At 34.3% G+C, this 20,465-nt stretch overlaps 10 protein-coding genes across 10 annotated transcripts in view; 4 read left to right on the top strand and 6 right to left on the bottom strand.

Moving 5' to 3' along the window:
• Window positions 1-416: 416 nt before the first annotated feature.
• On the bottom strand, window positions 417-881 carry NDAI0E03150 (uncharacterized protein; the record flags this gene model as incomplete). Its single annotated transcript, XM_003670327.1, has 1 exon — window positions 417-881. One exon carries the CDS (start codon window positions 879-881, stop codon window positions 417-419), a length of 465 nt encoding a protein of 154 aa, XP_003670375.1.
• Window positions 882-4,196: 3,315 nt separating this feature from the next.
• NDAI0E03140 (uncharacterized protein) lies at window positions 4,197-4,979 on the bottom strand (the record flags this gene model as incomplete). Its single annotated transcript, XM_003670326.1, has 1 exon — window positions 4,197-4,979. The coding sequence occupies one exon, from the start codon at window positions 4,977-4,979 to the stop codon at window positions 4,197-4,199; it is 783 nt and encodes a 260-aa protein (XP_003670374.1).
• Window positions 4,980-5,873: 894 nt separating this feature from the next.
• On the top strand, window positions 5,874-6,344 carry EGD1 (Egd1p; the record flags this gene model as incomplete). Its single annotated transcript, XM_003670325.1, has 1 exon — window positions 5,874-6,344. One exon carries the CDS (start codon window positions 5,874-5,876, stop codon window positions 6,342-6,344), a length of 471 nt encoding a protein of 156 aa, XP_003670373.1.
• A 228-nt stretch (window positions 6,345-6,572) lies between these two features.
• MET31 (Met31p) lies at window positions 6,573-7,292 on the bottom strand (the record flags this gene model as incomplete). Its single annotated transcript, XM_003670324.1, has 1 exon — window positions 6,573-7,292. The coding sequence occupies one exon, from the start codon at window positions 7,290-7,292 to the stop codon at window positions 6,573-6,575; it is 720 nt and encodes a 239-aa protein (XP_003670372.1).
• A 401-nt stretch (window positions 7,293-7,693) lies between these two features.
• NDAI0E03110 (uncharacterized protein) lies at window positions 7,694-8,596 on the bottom strand (the record flags this gene model as incomplete). Its single annotated transcript, XM_003670323.1, has 1 exon — window positions 7,694-8,596. The coding sequence occupies one exon, from the start codon at window positions 8,594-8,596 to the stop codon at window positions 7,694-7,696; it is 903 nt and encodes a 300-aa protein (XP_003670371.1).
• A 541-nt stretch (window positions 8,597-9,137) lies between these two features.
• ISM1 (isoleucine--tRNA ligase ISM1) lies at window positions 9,138-12,179 on the top strand (the record flags this gene model as incomplete). Its single annotated transcript, XM_003670322.1, has 1 exon — window positions 9,138-12,179. The coding sequence occupies one exon, from the start codon at window positions 9,138-9,140 to the stop codon at window positions 12,177-12,179; it is 3,042 nt and encodes a 1,013-aa protein (XP_003670370.1).
• A 237-nt stretch (window positions 12,180-12,416) lies between these two features.
• MRX11 (Mrx11p) lies at window positions 12,417-13,211 on the top strand (the record flags this gene model as incomplete). Its single annotated transcript, XM_003670321.1, has 1 exon — window positions 12,417-13,211. One exon carries the CDS (start codon window positions 12,417-12,419, stop codon window positions 13,209-13,211), a length of 795 nt encoding a protein of 264 aa, XP_003670369.1.
• Window positions 13,212-14,090: 879 nt separating this feature from the next.
• On the top strand, window positions 14,091-16,007 carry SSN3 (cyclin-dependent serine/threonine protein kinase SSN3; the record flags this gene model as incomplete). Its single annotated transcript, XM_003670320.1, has 1 exon — window positions 14,091-16,007. The coding sequence occupies one exon, from the start codon at window positions 14,091-14,093 to the stop codon at window positions 16,005-16,007; it is 1,917 nt and encodes a 638-aa protein (XP_003670368.1).
• Window positions 16,008-16,239: 232 nt separating this feature from the next.
• NOP4 (mRNA-binding ribosome biosynthesis protein NOP4) lies at window positions 16,240-18,345 on the bottom strand (the record flags this gene model as incomplete). Its single annotated transcript, XM_003670319.1, has 1 exon — window positions 16,240-18,345. One exon carries the CDS (start codon window positions 18,343-18,345, stop codon window positions 16,240-16,242), a length of 2,106 nt encoding a protein of 701 aa, XP_003670367.1.
• Window positions 18,346-18,673: 328 nt separating this feature from the next.
• Window positions 18,674-20,465, bottom strand: part of VPS16 (tethering complex subunit VPS16) — a gene marked incomplete at both ends in the record, with an annotated part of 2,394 nt that continues 602 nt past the window's right edge. Inside the window, one exon of the mRNA XM_003670318.1 lies at window positions 18,674-20,465. This exon is cut by the window's right edge and continues 602 nt beyond it. Coding sequence (XP_003670366.1) covers window positions 18,674-20,465 — 1,792 coding nt within the window.

The following is a 20,465-nucleotide window of genomic DNA, read 5'->3' as shown; positions in this document are numbered from 1 at the left end:
AGTACCTACATACATACATACAAACATAAGCCCAAATAGGAATACATATTTCGCTCCTGTATAGTTCGATAGTTTCAAATATGTGCACTGATATGATACATATGTTAATAATGTTAATAAAGTATGCTATGTTACTACAACCCCTCAAAGCTGGCTCCTAGGGGAAATGGTACTACACCACCTGTACGTGCATTAAGGCCGAAGATTGTTAGTTAACAGTTGGTATTGATATGTTGGATTAGCAGGTTACATATGAAAGTACACAATGCTCCTATTATGATCCTGTATGGAACACTCCACTCATACCTCCTCCTTTTCATACAATGGAAATATGTGGACTTGTTGTTGGACAATTCAACAGATAGGTTCGAGTTGCCACTTGGAAATTGGAAAGATATAAAAAGGGCCTCTCTTTCTTATCCATTGGACTTTTGTTTAGGAATTGTTTTCATCTTCTTTGCTGGCCTTTTACTACAGAAAACCCCCAAACAAGTGATCATATAACGAACAATGAGTGACATTCCTAAAAAATCTGGTGAAGGAAATTCCAAAAAGCACGAAGATCCAACAAAAACTGTTGATGGATCCGCTGCATCTGAACACACATCAGACACATCTGAAGACATATTTGTACCATCTGGAGACATATTTGTACCATCTGGAGACGCAGCTGAAGACAGATCTGAAGACATATTAGTACCATTTGAATACAATCCTGAAGACGCAGCTGAAGACGCAGCTGAAGACGGATCTGAAGACGCATCTGAAGACGCAGCTGAAAACAGCTTTGAATCATCTATATCCAAATATGAACACCACCCTGAAGACTCACCTGAAAATAAGTCGGAAGACAGCTTTTGAATACAATCCTCGAGACACATCTAAACCCAAAGTTGACGCCAAATCTGAAGACGCATACTGTGTACAAAGCTGCATACAATCAGGCCTGGGACGGATAGGATTTTTGGTCTATCCTAAGGGGTTTCGGGCCCACCCTACCTTTTACTCATCCCCGCCGAAAATCTTCAATCCAATCCTAATTTTATCCTAACCCAAAGTCTATCCTAATCCAAGCCATTTTTTCAATATTCCATGAGAGCTTATTAGTAGTACCATATTAAGTGTTTCATGACAGCTTTTTAGTCCAATATGTTTCAAATATCTTCTTATTTGTACATATAGTATTTCAAGTGGCTAATGGCCCATATTTTTTATCTGCTTGAAAGTTTTAACTGCTTTGAAGGTTAACAAATTTTAATTGTACTTCTGTTTGCCTACTGGTTAGTGATTCACATTTAACTGCAGAAAGAAAATTAAAGATAATTTTTTACTTATTTTACTTATTCTTTGTTTATTTTTTATTTATTTTTTATTTATTTTTTATTCTTAATTAGTTGTTTCTGAAATATTGTGGATACTTAATCTTCCAAAACATAAACTAAATACGAATTTCATTAAGAGGTTAATTTGAATTGGTGATGTTGCCTTGCATTTTAATGCTCAAGGATGCTATTTTATTGGGTTACACCCTCTATTTTTGAAGAGAATATTTTTGTTAATATAAAATTACTCTTTTAATTTCTAGAAATAAATACTCGCATTTTTTCCAACATGAAAATTACAAATTACTTCTATTTACTGTTTCTGTTGATAATCGAAGTGTATGGTACAGTACATGGATGTTGGAGTTGCTATTTACTCCAGATGTGTCCCTTTGGGACAGTATGTTCCTTTCCCTCTTATATGTGAGAAAAAATATATTCTTATGTAAACCATATATGGAAGAAAAGTTCCTCGTTTATTACTTATAAAATTTAATAGCACATCACATCACATCGTGTTATAAGACATGTTCTGGAACAAGTTCATAAACTTTTAATGGAATAACAGGTTTTGTTAGCATTTTCTCTAAAAGTTGTAACAAGCACAATAGTAATGGCGAAGATCAGTGAATTTTTTTTAAAGAAAAAAGAAAGGTAGCTTCTGAGGACTCTTGACCAAAGAGGATCTACAGAAAAAAATGAAAAAAACAATTAGAAACAACCCACAAACATATTAATATTGATAAGATTACCATCCCTCAAATTTTCTTTGTGCTAGGTCAGGAGTCAGAGAAATTGAGAAGAAAAGCTGCTCAATATTAAGTTTTACTGCCAATCAAGTTGTAGAACACGACGTTTTTGAAGAGCGCTCTATTTGGTTCACAGACTCTATGACCTCATACAGTGTAATTGACAAACCTACTTTCAAAAATGCCTTTGGTTTACATGTTCCAGAATTTCTTCGAAATGGAATTCCAAAAGCCTGAGCTAGAAAGTAATCACGGTTAGAAACAAGATCAAAACTTTTCTCAAAGACAACTTAGCAAAACTTCCTAACTTGCTCGAAGAAATCGAAAATTCTTTGGACTGTACAGAGTTCACATATAGGAGCAGTAATTTTAGGGAAATTTCAGATAAAAAAAATGCTGGATAAATCCTTTTATTAGTTATGAAAGTGATGACTGATTATCAAACACCAATCCTGAATATACTTGAACTTCTTACCTAGCAGATAGTGTCTCCATTTCTCCAAACAGCAAACAATAACAAAGAATTCTTTCTCACAAAGAGGCCAATTCAATTCATAACGATGTAGTGCTTTACTCATATAGGCAACAACACTGAAGAATTTGACATCTTTGATAGTTCCAAAGTACCACCAATAGCAGTGTCACTTGCATCTCTTGTAACGACTATATCTAGTTTGTTGTCAAAAGGTTTCAACACCGGCGCTTCTAAAAATGCTCTTTTTAGTTTCCCGACTGCAAACAATTGTTGCTTATCCTATCTTATTTCTTCGAATAATCGTTTGCGTATTCTCTCAATAATTTGGCAATATTAGAAAAATCCTAATGAAATGTCTGTAATAGGAAAAACATTTAGGAAAAAATGAGCATTTTGACTTTTTGCTTATAAATGATGTTCTTCTAAGGCTCGCATAATCTTCCTGATATGTTCAATGTGCTCCTCCATTGTCTTTGAAAAAATTAAGATGTCATCTAGGTACACGATACAGAACTTTCCAATATAATCTCTTAAAACACGATTCATTAATCTCTGAAATGCTGCAGGGCCATTAGTCAAACCGAAAGACATGACGTGCTACTGGTATTGTCCTCTTCGAGTCATAAAAGCAGTCTTTTAAGGGTCTTCTTCAGCAATGGAGGCTTGGTGGTAATCACTAAGTAAAATCTAATTTATGAAAATGGTGGCACCTCTAAGTTGGTCAAACAAATCGTCAATTAATGGTATAGGGTACTTAGCCTTCACAGTAATTTCATTTAATCTTCTATAATCGACACAAAGTCTTCTTGATCCATCTTTCTTCTTAACGTATATAACAGGCGCAGCAAAAGGTGAGTCGCTAGGGTTTAATTGTTGTCTTTCTTTAATTCTTTTAATTCGTCTTCTAAAGCTTTGCGTTCTTCTTCAGCCATCCTGTATGCACGTTGAAATTCTGGTGTAGCACCTTCTTTAAGTGTGATTTGATGATGAATGGTTTTAGTATGTTCGTCGTGAGCTGGAATCTTTTCGACTAAGATATCTCCGAACTTTTCTGTAATATCTGATGGTGGTTCTGTACTTGAATCGCTGGTTGATATCCAACATAAATGCACTTCATTATTCTTGTTCGTAATATCGTTTCTAATGGTTCTCCATGGTACTAATTCTGATGGTTGTACCATTGTCTTTAATGCTGAGCGTAATATGTTGGGGTGATTGTTGATGAATGGCATTCCTAAAATAATAGCGGATGTTAATGTAGTGGTGCGGTAAGAGCCGAAAGAGTGAAAGGTTCACCGTCAATAATAAATTTAACTTTGCAAGCATGAGTGATTTCTGACATAGTGCCATCTCCGGTTTTACAATGTATTGGTCTCGTAAGTTTCCTAGTAGTTAAATTGAGTCTGCTTGCCCATGTAGGGTCAATGATATTGGAGCTTGCACCAGTGTCGAGTAAGGCTTGTACTTTTTGTTTGTTTGAGAATTTAGTAGTTACGTGTGGTAGTTCGTTGATGAGTGCTTGATGTTCATGGGACATAATGGAATTTTGCAATTCGTTAATGAGTGTAATATTTTCTATAGAAGAAAAAGAAGAATGGTCACCTTGTGGTAAAACATGTAATTTATTAATATATACTCCAGATGACCTATTTAATTTTTTGAACTTAAGTCACTAATAGGGATAGTGTTGGATCCGGACTTCCTAAAAGATTTTTGATTATAACGATGTCTTCCAGGATGTCTACCATGTGAGTTACGGCATTCATTAGATTTATGTTCTGAACGGCCACAATTGAAGCAAACGATTGCTGATTGATTGAACTGGTGATTGCCTTTGGTATTATCGCCATGGACATCACTAACTAGACCACAGAATCTTGGGTCTAAAATAGAATCCTTGAACATAACAGATCTATTTTCTCCGATGACGATGGCTTCTTGGACATTTTGAGGGTCCTGGGAACGAATTGCATCTTGTAATCCTAATTGTAACAGGAATAAGAAGCAAGCTAATTTCCATGATGAATCCTTGAAATCGGCTGGGAGGAGTGCTAATCTATTTTCGAAGTGATTAACATATTCTCTGTATGTTCTAATGTTCTTTGGTGGCGACATCAATAAACGGAAATTAGTAGCGATCTCATTGTTCTTGTCAAATTGATACTTAGTATCCAAAGTAATCCAAAATTCCTCATACGAATTGAAGGTTGTGTTCTTCAACCAGTTAGCTGGATTGCCTTCGAAATAATTGTAAAGACCAGCCATAAATTGTCTGTCTGAAACTTCGAACAATTCTTTGTTACCTTGCATAGCAGCCTTCCAAGTGAAATATTCATCTGGTTCACCTTTAAATGTCTTGACAATCTTCAAAAAGCTGACTATGTTGCTTTGCCTCTCGGTGCCTTGAGAAGTAGAATCGCTGGTTTGATTCATTGTAAAATGAGCTCTAATAAAGCTCTTCCTGATGTGAATCAAACTACCACAGCTACCAATTGTAAAATATGAGTTGGATAATACATCATATTTATAATTACAACATCCTCGGTTAGGTAGGTGATACCGGATACAAAATCAATATCATTTGAAGACTACTGGGGTAAAATGGAACGCTAAGTAGTTGCAAGGTACCCGGTGGGAGCAGCCATGACTGCTTACTATGCAGACATTGCACACAGGGTTTTAATATATTCTTCAAAGATACCTACCATTTTACACCTATCACACTTTATCTGTATTTAGTTTAGTTATGAAATTATATGTATACTATATTATGACGCTCGGTAGACTAACTGACCTGCGAATTCATTTATTTTTAAAACAGGGGAAAATATCCATAGCAGTTCTCCTGACAAACAAAATAAAAACATACCATATTAGCTCTTATATTTATCATTTATAGAAGAACTCTGATTTGTTCACCCCTTATTAATAGTTCAGGTCACGTTTTCATATAAAAAATACCGTCGTTATTGCTGACTGATAGGAAAACTGTTTCTACCTTCGTTAATTTTTACTTCAGCAATGTCATGAATGCGAGAAACATATTGGAAACCTATCTGGTAAGATCATCTGATACGGAGGGATTTCATAAGAGAAAAAAAATTCAAATGAAAAAAACTGAAATTTCAGCAAAGCGCAACTGTACAGTACGGTACGTGTGGAAGATTTCCAGTGTAACTACCGAATCTACGACAAGATGGTTGAACGATTCCATCAAAATTTGCACATTTTATTGTAGTTTAATTCTTAATGTCTTGGCCTTCTGTTTCTTATATGCTCATCAAATTTTGTTAAACCCAACTATACCCAACGAAGGAACAGCAAAAAATGCCAATTGACCAAGAAAAACTAGCCAAATTACAAAAGCTATCTGCTAACAATAAAGTTGGTGGTACCAGAAGAAAGTTCTCTAAAAAATCTACTTCTTCAGTCAGTGGTGCCAACAAGGATGACACCAAATTGCATGCTCAATTAGCTAAGATGAACGCTGTCACCGTTGACAATGTTGCTGAAGCCAACTTCTTCAGAGAAGATGGTTCTGTCATGCATTTCAACAGAGTTGGTGTTCAAGTTGCTCCACAACATAACACTTCTGTCTTCTACGGTTTACCACAAGAAAAGAAATTGCAAGAATTGTTCCCAGCCGTTCTTCCTCAATTAGGTGCTGAAGCTATTCAAGCTTTGAACCAATTGACTTCTCAATTGAAGGAACATGAAGAAAAGCAAGCTAAGAATGATGGTGAAACTGCCAGTGAAGCTGTTCCAGATTTGACTGCTGAACAACCAGACGTTGAATAAATGGACTGATGCATTCGTGTACTCTTTACTAATTTCCATACAATGATAAATGAAGCAAAAAAATAAATCAGACCTACTTGCGTAGAAATATATCTGACTAGTTAAGCTTTTTATGTGTATAATTTTTTATATGAATAATTTAATTAATTAATTAATACCTGTTATGAAAAAGTAAAGCAAAATTACCAAACCTCGAACCAGTAACTTGTTATATAATAATTGCAAATCTTATAGACTAATCCCACTCTTCTTCGCTCTCTCTAGAAGCTCAGTAATATTCCCTCCCGTAATCTCCATCAATTTATTCCTATTTCTTTGACAAGTCATGGTATTGAAATGTCTTTTCAAAGCATCTTTACGAGCAAACCCTTTCCCACATTGTGAACAAATATTTGGCAACACCAAAAGATGAGCCTTTTCATGCCTTCTTAAATCTGAAGTCCTTAAAAATTCTAACTCACATTTAGAACATGGATATCGTCTATTATGGTTGGCTGCTGCAGTTGGACTAGTGGCGTGATTTTTCTTTGTTTTACCTTTCGAAGAGGGTTTAGTAACCTTTTTGTTGGAAGTAGTCGTTGGACTATTGTTTATATCTGTTTTGAAAACATCATTTCCGTTATTTAGACTATTAGTACGTGTTACTGGTGATGTGGCATGGTTGTATGAGCTTGAAGTGGAGTTATGCCTTATATTATTGAACTCGTTTATATTGGAATCCGTGAGGAAGTTAATATTTTCAATAGTGGGGGAAGAGGAAGATTCTGATGAAATAGAGCGTTTTGGTGATTGAGCAGAAGATGAAGATGATCCTAATGCACTAGTCATCTTTTGGTAATTTATTCGAGATAGTAATTCTTTAATGGTTGGGTCTACATTATTAATGTTTAATGATGTGGCAACTATTGCTTCTGCCGCTAATCTGAAAAATGCAGCTTCTTCTGCCATTTTCTTTTTTTGTTATTCTGTAATGTATGATTCTTGTGTTTGATGTTAGTGATCTTACTAGAGATGATCTCAACTCTTCTTCTTACTTCTTTCTTTTGTATGAAAACAATGGCTCATCAGTTCTTGATGTTACAAATAGAAATATATCGATATATAATGTTACAGCTTTTTGAAAAATAATTTTCATACTGTGGTGTAAGGTCCGATAATAAGCAAAAATCCGAATGTGCTAAGGGGAACAAAAGAGGAAGAACAGACACTAATTACCAAACTAAATGGAAATGATGGACGAGTAGTTTAACTTAAGAAAATAGTTGTGTCTATATATATATATATATATATATATATATGCTTTATAAATATGAATAAATAATACATATAAAGTGAATGCCTGCCCAATGCTATATGATCCGGAAATTTTCATACACGAGTGTCTTCCCTGTGAGATTGAACTGTTCCAACTCTGCGGATAGGATATATCCATTACTTCCGTAAGTTTCATCATCATTTCCTTCTTCAGATCCACAAGCACTATTAATATATGACACAGACGACGACGACGATGATGAGCTCAATTGTCTAGGATTTATATGTGCGGGTGGATCAGACATTTGTGGTTCATGATGATGAGGAAATGGACTTACTTCATTATGAAACATGTCACGAGTAGGTGAATCCCTTGAAAATGAATTAAGTATGTGTTGGTTCATGTGAAAAGATGAGTTCGTTGCTTTCATTTGTTGTCTGCTCCGCCGGATTATTATAGATCGAACTATGGAACAACAATTTATGATATCCATTTTAGATAATCCAGTCATTCTTGCAAATAAATCATAACATGCTTCTCTTCTTTGTATCCTTGTGGCTTCATCCCCTTCAACGTTGGGAACACTTAGGACAAATGATGCAACTATTAATTTTTGTAAATTATATTTTAAAAATTTCATATAGTTTGCCTCTTTGGTACAACAATCTAAGAATTTCAATACAATACAACATATTTTTTTAAATTGTAATCTGGAAGATCTTGTTCTCTTTAACATTGTAACAAAAAATGTAGTTATTTTCGTATGGTGTGCTGCGGTGAGATGGATATGACTCATGTCCATATTTAATGGGTCTATTAATAAAATCCCATATTTTGATATGATGGTTTTTGAAAAGTTAGATATTAGAAAATTGTTCAAAGTCCCCACTTGCAATTTAATATTTCTCAATCTTTTCGGATTATGAATCAGATCATCTGATATGGTTCTTATGGGACTAGTTGAGGATGAACGAGGGTCAGAAAGATTATCAATCATTTCTTAGTCATTTGTGAAATATTTTATTATCGGAACAACTGCTAATACTTTTTTTTGATACTAATGTCTTGTTTTATCTCAACTACGCTTCACAAGCGGAAACGATTTGATAGATGCTCGTTTCAGTTGGGATAGCTTAAAAAACTGTCTGTTATCTGAAATAATCTTCTAAGAAACCAAGACAAACATTAAAAACAGAAGTTAAATTCATTTGATGCCAAGAAGAAAACTTTTCTTTCAACTGCCCTACTATTAAGTAAAGGGTTACATTGTACTAGGTAGAATTCAACCCTAGGGCATCAATTTTTGAAGATTTTGAAAATGACAAAATATAAGGAATTATCTAAAAGATTTGACTGTGTTATCGAAGGTTTGTTCAAATTACAAAAGCAAAATTATCTTTCAAATTATTGTCCACGGAAAGGGTTTGCTCGAGGTAAGTTTTGGCTCGGAATGATTTAGATGCTGTTTTGAATTAAAAAATCGAGAGAAAAACTTGCAAGTACTCGCTGGTAAATAATTATACAAATTTTAATGAAAAATGCTTCGACTATATCCCTTATTCACGAAAACAATATTACGAAATCTTTCCAAACATGCATATCAAAAGACTTTAAATCTCCCGAAATCCAAATTTCCTAGTCATTCTAATTTACAAAGGACCATAAATGAATTAATACCTCAATGTTCACAAGAACAATATAAAACGCAACTTTCTGAATTCATTGATAAAGTCAATCAGATAGATAATGATCAAGATAAACTAGCATTCATAAAGAAAAATCTATTTATATTACATGATGGGCCACCATATGCCAACGGAGATTTACACTTAGGACATGCCGTGAATAAAATCTTGAAAGATATTATAATTAGATACCAAAAATCCACTGGAAAATACATCTTTTATAAACCCGGGTGGGATTGTCATGGATTACCCATTGAGTTGAAAGTATTGAAAAATTTCTCAAAAGATGAATTACAGAATGTCTCACCTTTAAAAATTAGGTCATTAGCCAAGAAACATGCTCTCAAGACTATCAAAGATCAAAAAAGACAATTCGAACAATTTGGAATTTTCACAGATTGGGACGATCCATATATCACTTTGAATAAAGACTATGAACTTAATCAATTAAGGATATTCCACAAAATGTTTAAGTTAGGTTTGATAAAAAGACAAAATAAACCTGTATTTTGGGGCACTGAAACGAAAACGGCCTTGGCGGAAAGTGAGTTAGAATATAATAAAGAGCATAAATCTACATCAGCTTATGTACAATTCCCCTTGAGTAGGAAGTCACAAACTTTATTCCTCGAGAAGTTGGGCATGACTGTGGGGAGCATGAATTCAATCGACTGTTTGATTTGGACTACTACACCTTGGACTTTGTTTTCTAACAAAGCAATATGTTTCAACAAGCATTTTGAATACTCACTAGTGACATCCTCAAAAAGTGCAGAAAACTATAATAAACCTGATTTACTAATCATTGAAACTAATCTTATTTCACAAGTATATAAACAAAAAGAAGATTATACAATTTTAAAGACATTTTCAGGTGAAATCCTAGAAAATTTACATTATACCAACCCATTATTATCAAATAATTTGGAGTATCCATTATTACATGCGGATCATGTCACTAAGGAGGCAGGAACTGGGTTAGTTCATACTGCTCCCGGTCATGGTGCGGATGATTATCTCCTTGGTATTCAAAACAACTTAATCATATATTCACCCATAGACCACGAAGGTCGTTATAAACTATCTGAACTGCCAGATAATGTGCAACAATTGCTCAGTGATAATGAATCATCATCCCCAATACCTGTAGGTCGCTCTGTATTAGACCCGAGAACAACTAAATTGATACTTAATAAACTAGATGAATTAGAAATGCTGTTTGGTTGCAAAGAATTAGTACATTCATACCCTTATGATTGGAGATCAAAGAAACCAGTCATCCTTAGAGCTACACCACAATGGTTTTTAAATTTGAATAAAGTTAAGACATTGGCTATGGAAAGTCTTGATAAGAAAGGTGTTGAATTTTTCCCTGAAAGAGGGAAGACAAGATTATTATCATTTATAAAGAATAGAAATGAATGGTGTATTTCGAGGCAAAGGGTTTGGGGTGTTCCTATTCCTGCATTCTATAAGATTTCCAACCCTGATGAATTATTAATGACAGAAGAAATAATAGAACATGTGATAAAAACAATTGAAAGTAACGGGATAGATAGATGGTTTAACGAATCGGTTCCAACTGAAGAGTGGTTACCCGAGAAATATCAGAATATAGCAAACGAGTACAAGAGAGGTTTCGATACAATGGATGTTTGGTTCGATAGCGGTTCTTCTTGGAAAGTAATTGAAGATTTTTATAAAAATACACTAAAGTTAAATCCAGCTTACCGCCCGAAACATTTGTTTGACCTTTGCTTGGAAGGTTCAGACCAACATAGGGGTTGGTTTCAAAGTTTATTATTGACAAATATTGCGATGACTATGAAGAAGGTAGCTCCATATTCGGAAGTTATTACACATGGTTTCACTTTAGATGAAAACGGTATCAAGATGTCTAAATCAATTGGTAATACAATTTCCCCAAAAGATGTCATTGAAGGCAATGCAAAAATTGATATATTACCTTTAGGTGTTGATGGTTTGAGATATTTTGTCGCATATTCTAATTTCACAACAGATATTACAATAGGACCTAATGTGATGAAACATGTTGCCGAAGCCCTTAAAAAGATTAGAATAAGTTTCAAGTTTATGCAAGGAAATTTGGAAAAAAGTGAAGATTTCAAGCTAATTCCTATTGATGACTTGCGACCTATCGATAAATTTGTGTTAAGTAATTTGAATGAGTTACTCGTTAATACGAAGCAACTATATGAAGAATATAATTTTTCGAAGATTTTGACTCTTCTACAACATCATTTGACAAATGAATTATCAGCTGTTTATTTTGATATATCGAAAGATTCTTTATATTCCGATTCCATGACTAGCAAAAAAAGACAGAGTATCCAAACTGTCTTGTTTTCCATCTTACAAGTATATTGTAATATATTATACCCGATTCTGCCTACATTGGTCCAGGAAGTAAGAAATAATATACGGAAAGAATGGATAAATAATAATAATACTGCTTTTATTCCATGGGAAGGCTTCCAACTATCACACAACAATAGTACACATTTTCAAGAGAAGGAAATGCAAATTCTAAAGAAGTTTCAGGAACTCATGGGTTCAATGACTGACCCACCAATTGACTCTACGCAGGTATGCGCTATACTTTCTACGAATAATCCTAAAGAACTTCCATTTACATTAGAGGAAATATCTGATCTTTTGCAAGTGGCAGAAGTCAGAATATGTTCTTCAGAAATAGCTTCAATGCATGATGTACCTCATTCTAAAATACTGCTGAATAACGGTACAGAATTACAACTATCGTTAACAAAATCGTCGTTACATAAGTGCCCGAGATGTTGGAAACAAAGTTCGAATGAAGCTGATACGTTATGCCATAGATGTAAGGAAGCTGTCAATGAACAAGGCAATACGTGAGGTTATGATTTCGCTGTATTGGATAAATATACATGTATTATATATGCCTAATCACTCTTGTAAATACTAAAAGAGCCTAACATTTAAAGGTACCATGTAAGTAAATCTCTATTTAAACGAATTCTATAGAGCGTCAGATCAACTATCCGAGGGTGATCTGCTGGCTTACTGTCATAGACGTCTATACATTCTTTATTGGAAAGATATTGAAGAATATAGTAATTATTTCGCATAATAATGTCCGCTCGCTTCTATAGCAAAAATATGATGCTGTCAGTTAGTGAAGGGCTAGGTCAATATAATAAACACAATTTTTTTATCAAAGACTTAGGCTTATTTATCAAGTGTGATCTATTATATATTACAAATCGTTCTCGATTCTGCTCAACCATGTTTCAAAACCTATTAAGAACTAACGTGAAAGGATCGCTATGTAACTTCCAGGTTCCGTCAAGGTTACTAGTTACTAGTTTCAGACAACAGCAACCGAATACGAATGGGATTACATTTCGACTCTGCTATAGTACCAAGCCGGAAATAACAAAGGATCAAAGGAGGAAAGATGAATACAACGACAAATTGCATAAAATGATCAAAAAATCGAAAGTACTAACGAGACTAAATGATAACCCTAAATTTTCGCATTATTTCAATCGATTATCAGAAACTGGTACAATTCCGACGGTAACTTCTTTCTTATTATTACATGAATTGACTGCAATTGCTCCATTACTCTTACTATGGTGGATTTTTTATAACTTAGACTTTGAAGGAGAATCTACATCATTTGAGTTACCTGACTATATTCATGATTTACTTGAAAGATGTAACAAAGCAATTGATAAGCTTGTTGGTGATAAATATGACGGTAAATTTGACAGGAAAAAACTTGTTTTGACAGGTGCTATATCTTATACAATTGTCAAGTTGTTGTATCCTGCAAGAATTTTACTGAGTCTGTGGGGCGCACCATATTTTGGGAGATGGATGATGATTCCTTTTCAAAGGCTAAAAATGTACTTAAAAAAATGAAGGCTAGTTATTTTCGAGTTTAGTGCCGAAATAAAACAGTGATATCAATTAAGGACTTCCGTATATATTACATATATCACGCCTCTTGCACTTTTCCAGACCTTATAGATTTCTAGTACTTCATTCTGTGAGAAACCATTCCTAGATATTGGTAACATAGTTAATAACCATTGTGGACCAAATATAGACCATGTAAACATGCAGAAGTTATCGAAGATACTCAATGGCAGAAGATTGATCCATATATCTTTTAAATAAAAGAAATAGACAAATAGACAGATAGGGAACTAGCCAATATCTAGGTTTAAAAGAAGAATAAGAAGCATATGTCATGACACTAGTCAGCAACATATATGAAAGGACTCACTACTGAACGTTTGTTACACCTAATTGACTGTAATGTTTTCAGTATGGAACTGCTATTGTGTATTCTTAACCCTTGCAAACTTTTGTAATTATCCGCTATATACTACTTGGTAGTTTCAAAACTCTCTTGTTTCAAAAAGTCAAAAATTGAAACCCTATAATGGCCAGCAGTTTCCATTAAAAGTGTTTAATACTTACAAACAACGCCCTTATTTAGCCAACAATAAACCCTGGGGATGCCCTTAACAGTCCGAATATTCCCAACTCTTTCAATATGTAGACTTGATCGATTTTATGTAGTCAAGATTACAAACTTCCCTCCACAAAGCTCAGGCACTTCGAAATAAAATATATACTGCTAACGTTTCATTTTTAGCAAAATAATTATCAGCAAACCGAATATAAATTACCCATACGATATTTATCGTGGAAAATAAAATAGAATACCTTTGGTCAGAGAGAAACAGAGTAAAAATTTAAGTAATTGATTGAAAATCTAGAGAAATTGATACAATGTATAATGGTAACAACCCTTATCAACAATCAAATTTACGATCTACTGAAAATCAACAGCAACAAAATCAAGCTGCACAACAAAATCAACAACTCATGCAACAACCATCGCAGCAATACCCGACTGGTAGAGACCTTTGGCAAAGTCAAGGCCGAAACCTTTATCCACAACCTCAATTCCAAATTCAACAACATCAGGTAACAAATAAGAAACACCCTTTATCAAACGCTACCATATCTACAGGAGCAATGCATGGGAAACAACCCATGTTAATGGCAAATAATGATGTATTTTCCATTGGGCCATATAAGGCAAGAAAAGACAGTTGTAGGATATCAGTCATTGAAAAGTATGAAATTATTGGCTATATTGCTGCAGGTACTTATGGGAAAGTTTACAAAGCTAAAAGAAAGGTACAACAAGCTTCCTCTGATTCTAATTGTTCTAACGTAAGTTCAAGTTTGGACTCTAGTAATAATTCACCCATGAAAAATATTGATGAGGTACCAATATCTCAAACAAATTCTACTAATGTTACAAATTTTGATCCTAAAACTGAAAGGATACGAACAGCTTCAACTAAACAAGCTTCCATGTTTACTTACAATAATGCTAATACTAATAACAATAGTAGTAGTAACAGTGATTCAATTGATTTTTCTACTTCAAATGGTCCCAACAGTAGTAACGATATATCTACCACTGCACCTATGCAAATCAATACCGGAATGGGGCCGCCCAAATCTATGGTAAAAAAAAGTTTGTCCCAAATTATTATGCTATTAAAAAAGTTTAAGACTGAGAAGGAGGGACTAGAACAATTACATTACACGGGAATTTCTCAGAGTGCATGCCGAGAGATGTCATTATGTAGAGAATTGAATAATAAACATCTAACGAAACTGGTTGAAATTTTCCTAGAAAGGAAAAGCATATATATGGTTTATGAATATGCTGAGTACGATCTTCTTCAAATTATTCATTTCCATTCACATCCTGAAAAGAGAATGATACCACCAAGAATGATAAGATCAATAATGTGGCAAATTCTGGATGGTGTTTCATATCTTCATCAAAATTGGGTATTGCATAGAGATTTAAAACCAGCAAATATTATGGTAACAGTAGATGGGTGCGTTAAAATTGGTGATTTGGGTTTAGCGAGAAAGTTTTTTAACATGGTACAGACTCTTTATACAGGTGATAAAGTTGTCGTCACCATATGGTATAGGGCTCCTGAATTACTATTAGGTGCTCGTCATTATACTCCAGCAATCGATCTTTGGGCTGTGGGATGTATCTTTGCTGAACTGATTGGTCTCCAACCAATTTTCAAAGGAGAAGAGGCTAAGATGGATTCTAAGAAGAGTGTTCCTTTCCAAGCAAATCAAATCCAACGTATTTTAGAAGTACTTGGTAGTCCAACTTTGAAAACATGGCCCAATATAAATAAATATCCAGAGTATGATCAACTAATGAAATTCCAAAGATATAAAGATAATCTACCTACTTGGTATCATTCAACGGGAGGAAGAGATAAGTCAGCTCTTGATTTACTATATCAATTGTTACGCTATGATCCAATCTCAAGAATAGATGCTGTAGATGCATTAGATCATCATTATTTCACAAACGGTGAGGCACCCGTATCTGAGAATGTCTTTGAAGGTTTGAGCTATAAATATCCGGCAAGGAGAATTCATACCAATGATAATGATATAATGAATCTAGGAATTCACAGGAATAAGAATTTACTTCAGCAACCTCAATCAAATACCAATAGTAAGTCAACTTCTACTACATTAGGAGGACTTGGTGTAAATAGAAAGATCCTAGCCGCCGCAGCTGCCGCCGCAGCAGCTGTATCCGGACTCAATTCAAAATTAAATGAACCATCGAAAAAGAAGAGGAGATGAGTTGTTGCCTTTTAATTTTCCGTATATATATATATACATATATATATTTGCATAAGCATTATCTTTATAGACTTCATTATTTATTAATTGTTATTTTTCATATTCCTTTTGATGCATTTATGACCTATAGTGCCAGTAGGCTTAAGGGTTTTTAATAATGGAATGAATAATATACAAGAATCTTAAAAAATCTATAAAAGTTTGAAAAATTGCGAAATAGTTATCGTCTCACTTATTTCTTACCTTGTCTCCTCTTACGTTTTATACCGATCAGACGTTTGACATCATCACTCATGCCACTAGACTTCTTATTATCAGATGCTTCCACTTGCTTAGCGGCATCCTTTTTTGCTTTTTTATTCGACGTTTCGGCTACTTCAGGTTTAGTGTCTTCCTCACGTCTTCTTTTCGAGTTTTCTCTGGAATATTGAGTAAGTTCTCTTCTTCTTTTAACAACATTAGAGTTCTCAATGGCAAATTCAACACATAGGCGTCTACCCTTTGTGGCATCGGCATCGATTAGTTTCCTTTCTTCTTCCGTTAGACATTCTAAGATCTCGTCTTCTGTAACAGAATGACAGTTCATCCATCTCAACCCCATCAATGCACTTCTATGATCTTTATATTCAATGAACCCGTAACCTCTACTTCTACCGGCACTGGATCCCTTAACTTCCATAATAATTTTAGCTTGCTTAACTAACCCGCTCTTTTTGTCCTTCTTATCTTGACGTTCTATCTCATCTGGTGACATATATCTGTACTTTTCCTTCGTGGACCTATCAAGTTCTTCTTTGCTCAATGGGTGTCTTTCACCATTTCTTACTTGTGTGGCAAATTCCACTACCGCTTTACGACCTAATGCCTTTAATGCCTTATCAGTCATAGCTCTTGGAAGGTTTCTAATGGCTAATCTAGTCATTGATAAATAAAGAGATGGGTCTTTTTTTAATTGTTCAACTCTTAACTTATATGATTTTTCTCTAATTTCCATATCTTTAGCTGAAAGTAAGCTTGCCATCTTAGAACCTTCAACAATTTTACCTTCATTTAATAAATAAAGGTTACGTTTATCACGCTCACCAGGAGCTTTCCCTAGAATTTCTTTTCTCTTTTCTGCATTTTTCTCTGCCATTCTATCAGCATCTTCTCTTACTAAAGTTGGTGAAATGGATAAGACCCGACCTTCGTAAACATATTCCGGAAGAACATCGTCACCAATCAATAAAGATGTAGCACCTGCTTTTGGAGCATTGTCTATACAATATTTGTAGGTCATTGCATCTTTGAAGGCAACGAATGCAGTACCTTTAGCCAGACCTGTGGCTCTATCAATGACGGGTAATGCGTATTTGACTAAACCAAACTTACTGAAATGAGCTGCTAATGATTCTTCAGTAGCGTCATATGGAACATTACGAACAAAAATCGAATAATCTTCTCTTTTGTTTTTACCTTTTCTTGGGCGTTCTTCCTTCACTTCTAATTCCTCTTCTTCTTCTTCTTCGTCTCCTTCACTATCTTCTGTATGTTTGTCGCCCTCATTATTAGCTGGTTCTTCTGATGAAACATCCATATCTTCGTCTTCCCTGTCAGCATTTACTTTTGATTCTTCCTTATTTTCATGGCCCTTTTTATAATCTTCCCACCTATTTTTTTGGACGGCAAAATCAACTGCCACTGGTCTGCCATCAATCTTCAAATCTTTGGTATTTTCTAATGCAAGATGACAATTACTCAATTTCTTCATAGTAACAAATGCAAACCCACATAATTTACCATCACGTTTCCTTGGAATAGTAGCTTCAACAACGTTACCAAATCTTCCGAAAACCTTTTTCAATTTTTCAGGATCACGACAACTCCATGGCATATTCCTAATAATTAACTTTGGTTTACCTTTCAATAAAGATTCTTCGTCAACTTCTTCAGGTTCATCTCCATTATCATCACCTCTAGTACCCACAGCGATTGTATCAGTCTTCACTTTACCTTCATTTTTATCATCAGATTTACTAGAACGATCTCTTCTCTTCGCAATATCAACTCTTAATAAGTGACCTTTCAATTTGGTCTGTCTAGCTTTCTTCAAAGCTTCTTTTGTATCATCTTCTACAGCAAAACTGACAAAACCGAACCCCCTAGATTTCTTATTGACATCCTTGACAACCACAGCATGTTTGGTTGGAGCAAAATTGGAGAAATAATCGGTCAATTCTTCATCTGTTACATCCATGGGAATAGATCTCACGAATAATGTTTTCATGTCGAGACCATTGTCATTCTGTTTGTAATCGCCATTTTTGGCTGCTCTGTGGCGTTCCTTCCTCTCTGACATATTAGATTGATAGATATTCAATATGATATCCTTTTATCCAATTAAGCTGGGAAAAAATGATAGGTATAACTGCTGTTATTGAAGTTATCCTTCATGAATATGCACTTCTAGTTTATTCTAAAAGCTTTGAAAACTGTTTAAGGCATCGCAAATTTTAACTTTCCGATGAGCTCGAAAATTTTTCAAATTTCAAAAAAAAAAAAAAAAAAGAAGTATCGAAACGATAGAATCGTTTTAAACGGGGATAACAAAATAATTAATGCTATTTCTATAAAAATATACGTTTAGAGTATCGATATTATAAGTTTTTGTACTCACTAGTATGGTATCATATCCTCGCTAAGGTTTCTGTGATTAGAGCCTTTATTTCTGGTTCATTAGGTGGGATAATCTTGTATAGTTCCTTCAATGTGACAATGTCGCTTTCCTTGCCCGCCATGGCTATTAATTCTTTATAACCTTTACATGCCAAATATAGTTCTTTCTTCTTAGCATATGGAGCTGCCGTCATTAATTCTACATAAGTAGCAGCTTCTTGGTTATATCCTTTACTTCTCAGACATTTGTAAAATGGGTAATATCCGATAGGCGATTTTTTATGCGTCGCGAATTCTTTTAATTCATCAAGTCGATTATGCTTCACTAGTACTCGACATTTGATATGGTAAAATTTTAAATCATTGATTTTAAATTTCTTGGTTAATTCTTTGATGTATTTATGTTGTTCCATTTCGATTAATTTGGATAAAGTTTGGTCCAATGTCATAATAACAAAATTAATACCGAAAATATTCGTTAACGAATCTTGATATTGCAATAATTTTTCTTGCCTTTCTAATAATTCTGCATCTTGCCTAATTAGAGGATTATTTGACATTTTCCTATATAAGTCTTGTATGGGAGGAAGAAAAGTTTGTAATGAATTGAGTTCCTTACCTTGTTGCATCATTAGTTGTCCTAAGTCGATTAGTTTGTCCATTTGACGATAAAAATCAAATAAATATTCATAATTATGTCTTTGAAAGTATGGATACAATTGATAATGTGGCATATCAAGGATTAGCAATTTCGTTAGTTGTACCTTACTTAGCTTTTCCTCCAAATTTAATAATAAAGATAATGTTAATTCTGGAGATTGAACCTTTAATGATTCTGTCAATGCTAAGTTATTATCATCAAGTTTAAGTAGTCCTGCTATTTTTAATTCCGGTGATGATTCCAGTAGTGCCAAACTTCTGGCCAATTTAAAACGCCCCTCCAAAAACGCAACTCTTGCAAGAATTGCCATCGGTATGTTAAACTTTTGAGGGACTTTTTCCTGGAGCATTTTCAATTGGTTAGTTAAAAGTGATAATATTTCTTCATCTTCTCTATTTGATTTCGATTTTATTATTGATGTTGCCCAATTCTGAAATATATTAGAAAACAAATCTATCCTTGAAGCAAGTTTACACAGTTCTGTAGCTTCAGAATATTTGCCAATCCATAATAATGTCTTCACTATTCCGATAATGGTGATATTATCAAATTGAACTTTGGTGAGAAAAATGCCAATTCTTCTCAATTGGATCAACATTTTAACAGTGACGCAGGCCTCTACAAATATACTTGAATCAAAGGTTTTATAGGGCAAAGAGTTTTTTCCGAATGATGCCGTACTTAACAAAGCTTTTTGAATTTCAGAATCCCATTCATACATTGATGCATCTATACAATCGATAACTCCTTTCATTAAATTCTCTGATCCCAAATTTTTCAGTCCTTCCACTGCTTCTGCTGGATGTTCAGTGACTAAATTCCATGAATCAAAAAGAATAGCACCCGGTTCTGTTGATCCAATTCGGAAAACATTAGAAGTACAATCGACTATTTTAGAAATGAAAAACGTTTCATTTCCGGTAATGACTTGTAAACCATCGATTGCAGTAGATATAGCAATAACATCATTCGGATACCAGAACGTCACATAAACGCCATCCGGTCCCATTAAATAGACTTCATCTTCAAATGAACACGCTACTACGTCATTGGCACACCATTGGATTTGAAATGGTAATTTATCTAGGTTATGTTCCATTAATATTTTTTCTGGGTTCTTAAAGACTTGTAATTTTTCATAT

The sequence above is a fragment of the Naumovozyma dairenensis genome, chromosome 5 (genome assembly GCF_000227115.2).
Source record: "Naumovozyma dairenensis CBS 421 chromosome 5, complete genome".
In the NCBI taxonomy this organism is placed as follows: domain Eukaryota; kingdom Fungi; phylum Ascomycota; class Saccharomycetes; order Saccharomycetales; family Saccharomycetaceae; genus Naumovozyma; species Naumovozyma dairenensis.
Note: the sequence above shows the minus strand (reverse complement) of the source record. Positions and strands in the feature narration are given on the sequence as shown.